We start from the raw sequence: 4,544 nt of genomic DNA, 5'->3' as shown, positions 1-4,544 counted from the left end.
CCCCCACCCACATCTTCATTAAGGCAGCCACGGCCTCCGGTTGGGCCTGCTCATGGCCAATGGGGCCTGCCAGGGACCAGGACCCCTGTTCCCCCTCAACGTGGGCCACCTACTCGACAGCCCTCCGCCCTCATAAAAGTCGAGGGGCTCGTAAATGACACCAGGGATCAGGGGGTGGGACACTTTACCCTGGTTCAACTCAATCATTGGGCTGCTCTCATCCCCGATGCATGGGTTGTGTCGACTATATCCCAGGGTTATTCCATACAGTTCCGCCGCCACCCTCCCATCCCTGGTCGAGTCAGAATGACAGTCATTCACGATCAGGTGAAAACTCTGGCAATGCGCACAGAAATAGACTCCTTGCTGGCTAGGGTGCCATTGTGTTACTCAAAGTGTTTTTTAGTACCGAAGAAGACTGGCGGCTTACGCCCAGTCTTAGACCTGAGGAGTCTGAATGTGTTTTTAAAGGTGATCCCCTTTCACATGTTGAGTGTCAAGGATGTACTTCAAGCGGTCTCTCCAGGCAACTGGTTCACCTTGGTCGACTTGAGGGACGCTTATTTCCGTGTGTCGATTGTGCCCCGTCACTGGAGGTTTCTCCGTTTTGCATTTCAGGAGAAGCATTTTCAATTCAGGGTTCTCCCGTTCGGCCTCTCCCTGTCTCCTCGTGTATTCACCCGGTGCATGGCTGCAGTCTTGCATCCTCTGCAGGCCAGAGGATTGAGGATTCTGCCTTATTTGGACGACTGGCTGATCTGTGCACCAACAAAAGATCAGGCCACGGCAGACACACTAAAGGTGCTCAGTCATATAGACCGATTGGGTCTTCGCGTGAACTGGGAGAAAAGCAACTTTGTTCCATCTCAAGAGGTCACTTTTCTCGGCATCGTGTTGAACTCCCTCACGATGACCGCTTGCCCATCACCAAGGCGTGTCAGTGGGATTATGCAAACACTACCCACCTTCCTGCCTGGTCATTCACCCCTCTCGTTGCTTACCTCTGCCTGTTGGGCAGGTTAACTGCCGCATCTACAGTGGTTCCCTTAGGTGGGAATGTGGATAAACAGCCTGTGGTTGGATCTGACTTGTTTAGCACACCGGCGCAGGAGGTTGCGGGTGTCCCCTCAATGCCTTCTGTCAGTGGCTCAATGGCGGGACGCGGCATTCATGACACAAAGGGTTCCACTAGGCTCTCTACCGTCTCGCAGAGAGGTCGTGTATACAGATGCGTCCCCCACAGGATGGGGGGCATCATGGCACCGGCAGACCATCCAGGGAACATGGTCTCGGAGGCAAAGGGGCAGGCATATCAACGCTCTGGAGTTGGAAGCTGTGCAGCTGGCACTGAAGCACTTCCTCCCAGRCCTACGCGGCAAGCATGTCCTGGTACGTTCGGACAACACCTCTGTTGTTTTTTATTTCAATCATCAGGGAGGGACAAGGTCACTGATGCTGTTTCAGCTCACCCGGAGACTCTTACTCTGGGCGGCCCCCTGCTTTGCCAGCCTCAGGGCAGCCCACATTCCAGGTGTGCAGAATGGGCTAGCCGACTTTCTATCCTGGGAGCGCCCACCTCTGGGGGAGTGGAGGCTCCATCCGGAAGTAGTGGAGGACATCTGGCGGAGGTACGACAGGGCAGCTCTCAACCTGTTYGCCTCTCAGGAGACAACACATTGCCCACTCTGGTTCTCTCTAGCAGACAGGACCAGCCCCCTGGGTCAGGACGCACTGGCACACGATTGGTCCAAAGCACTGTTTTATGCTTTTCCGCCACTTCCTCTGATAGCCCCAACACTCCTGAGGGTCCTTCAGGAGGGGCATCGGGTTCTCCTAGTTGCCCCCTTCTGACCCGGGAGGACCTTGTTTCCACTGCTGCACAGGCTCTGCTGGAGCTCTCCAATGCCACCCCCCCCCCCCGCCCCCAGGAAGGACCTCCTTTCACAGCTGGGAGGTCGTCTCATGCACCCCAATCCTGGTCGCCTTCGACTCTGGGTTTGGCCACTGCAGGGCCCGGTACTACCTTCTCGGGCTATGATGGGGAGGTTGGATATACCAGAAGTAATGCAASAGCCCCTTCTAYTCGGCTTGCGTATGCTCACAAGTGGAAGATTTTTAGCAGCTGGTGTCAAACTWGACATGAGGATCCTGTGCACTGCCCTGTTTCAGTTATTCTTGCCTTCCTTCAGGAGCTGCTTTCAAAGCGTCAGTCTCCATCCACCCTGAAAGTTTACATCGCTACCATCTCTTGCTGGCATGGGCTGGTTGGGGGAGAGACTATAGGCCGTAACAAGGATGTGTCCTTGTTTCTGAGGGGTGCAAGACATTTGCATCCGCCGCTTGAAAAACTTTTGTGCCTCCTCCGGTGAATCGAAGGTAAACAGCATGTGTCACGCGTAGCTGGGCCATGTACAGCATGTGGAACCTGACGTTCTTCTGGTACAGAGCTTGCTTCATGCTGTGGAATATAGCTCTCTTTTTAGCGAGCATTACGCTGATGTCCAGGTAAATCCTCAGAGTGGCACCTTGGTTTATGATGTTGTGACTCCTGGCCCAATGCAGTGCAGCCTCCTTCTGTTGGAACTCGGTGAAACAGACAAGGAACGTACRTGGTTAAGACCTTTGGCTGGATCGGAGAGTCGGGGTCTAGCGTGCTCTCTCACAAGTCAGTTGGCGTAGGAAAAACCTCCAGGCCAAAGCACATTAGCAGCTCCGAGATGAACTTAAGTGGGTCTTTACCGTGCTCAATATCAGGGATATTCAGGATATGGAAGTTGTTCCTCCTTGATCAGTTCTYGAAATTGTCAACCAGGTCTAAAAGCGACTGGTTCTGGATTTGAAGCACTTTTATGTTGGAATCTGCTGCAGTCAGCAATTCAAAGTTATCACCGGCGATTGACTCCACAGAGGAGAGTCAGCTCTGAAAAGAGTTCACCGTGCTCAAGTGAGTCCATTGAACTTTGTATTGGTTTGATTGCTTCCTTAATAAGTAGGGACACGTCTTCCCTGAGTGATGTCCTCTGTTTTGCAAATTCTGCCAACAGGTGATCCATCGTAATTCCAGCGACAGCGGCGAGCTCAACAGGTGTAGCTTGAGTCAAAGGGCAGTTAGCTGAAAACTAAGCTAGCTTTCCTGCAGCACCTGTAGCCGGAGTTTGAGCCCCTGTGGTTGATTTAGAATTCTTAGAACTACTCATTTTGGGAGATAAAGTCTTAATACAACCTAATGTTGATACTTAAATTGAAAATGAAAATTAAGGGTTGATGAAACAGGAAGAAAATACAAGATGAACTGGGAGCCCTCTCGCTTGCGTCCTCTCGCTACATTGCACGACCGGATGTCCCCACAATAATACATTTCTTTCTTATTGAATGTGTAGATACAGTCTGATTAAAACTGTGGCTAAACCACAGTCTTTTATGGTTTAAAGGATTTGGATGAAATGAGAGTAACCAAACTGAATTGAATTGAAACAGTGCAGCATCAAGAGCAAGTTTACACTTACTTTTTGAGAAGTAGCTTGTGAGCTAAGGCGTTACACTCCGGCCAACGTTCAAGTCGTTTGTACAGCATCATACACTTACTTTCTCTGCTCTGCAGCTCACTGGTCAGCTTTTCTGTGAACACATACAAGAGTACAACATAAAGAGAATACCTTTCCTTTCAACCCCATCTTAAATTTTTCATGACAGAATGCAAACAAAACATTAACAACAAGAAATGCGTCAGTAATTTGGCACTTACTCTGTTCCTCTACATAGGCTGGATTTTATCTTTTCAATATTACAGTGACGTTTACATCTTACCATTCCTACACCAGCTTAAATTCATGTTGTAAAAATAAAGGACTGTAAAAGGAATGTATATATGAGATCCTCTTTGGTGCGTCATTATCAATCCATTCCACTTGTTCATATAGAGTACTCGCACATCACTTGAAATCCAGTCCAAGTTTTTCCTGCACCCTTAATTGCAACGTGTAACAGGTTTACACACAGAGAGCAACAGGGAGGTTCAGACAAGGAGAATGTTCAGTGAAAAGTGGATAAACAAAGGTTTTTCAAGAAAGTTTGTATTAATCATCACTGCAGGTAGTAACCATAAAAATATATAAAGAGTAGATTCCTCGTAGACGGACCGCTAACGCTGCTGTTGTAGCGAATTTTTAAGATGTTCAGGAGCATCCTGATCAATCTGTAGATAATATCAGCAGTGCACTAGCTCTCTTAACCTGCCCAATTATCGGAAATTGGCAAAATGACGTGGCTAAAATGAATTGCATTGAAATAAATCAACATTTGCAAGGTTTAGCTGATAAAGCTGATGTTTGTGAAGAGGATGACTTGCAGATCGGACGTTTGTCTCAACTAGCTGTGCTCTTAAATGCCAGATTAGGAGTGGAAGTTCAGCTGGTAAAAGATCTACATTCTCAATTCATTGAAATAAGGCACCAAAAACAGCTTCAGTCAGAAGAAATGGCTAAATTGAGACAAGAAAATGAGCTACTGAAACAGCAACTTAATACCGCAGCACAAGAAAAGGA

General features: G+C 48.6%; 3 protein-coding genes across 3 annotated transcripts in view; 2 read left to right on the top strand and 1 right to left on the bottom strand.

Moving 5' to 3' along the window:
- The window catches only part of naa25 (N-alpha-acetyltransferase 25, NatB auxiliary subunit), a 61,376-nt gene that overhangs the window by 27,477 nt on the left and 29,355 nt on the right, over positions 1–4,544 (bottom strand). Inside the window, exon 8 of the mRNA XM_014022490.1 lies at positions 3,507–3,618. Within this exon, the coding sequence (XP_013877944.1) occupies positions 3,507–3,618 (112 nt within the window). The remainder of the gene's footprint in view (positions 1–3,506; positions 3,619–4,544) is intronic.
- Positions 10–1,055, top strand: LOC106527568 (uncharacterized; the record flags this gene model as incomplete). The annotated part of the gene is given in 1 exon segment (XM_014022491.1): positions 10–1,055. A coding segment is annotated over 1 exon segment (1,014 nt), but the record flags the coding sequence as incomplete, so codon positions are not given.
- On the top strand, positions 1,031–1,888 carry LOC106527570 (uncharacterized). Its single transcript, XM_014022493.1, has one exon. The coding sequence runs from the start codon at positions 1,057–1,059 to the stop codon at positions 1,849–1,851; it is 795 nt and encodes a 264-aa protein (XP_013877947.1). The 5' UTR covers positions 1,031–1,056; the 3' UTR covers positions 1,852–1,888.

The sequence above is a fragment of the Austrofundulus limnaeus genome, unplaced genomic scaffold (assembly GCF_001266775.1).
Source record: "Austrofundulus limnaeus strain Quisiro unplaced genomic scaffold, Austrofundulus_limnaeus-1.0 Scaffold332, whole genome shotgun sequence".
Classification (NCBI taxonomy): Eukaryota; Metazoa; Chordata; class Actinopteri; order Cyprinodontiformes; family Rivulidae; genus Austrofundulus; species Austrofundulus limnaeus.
Note: the sequence above shows the minus strand (reverse complement) of the source record. Positions and strands in the feature narration are given on the sequence as shown.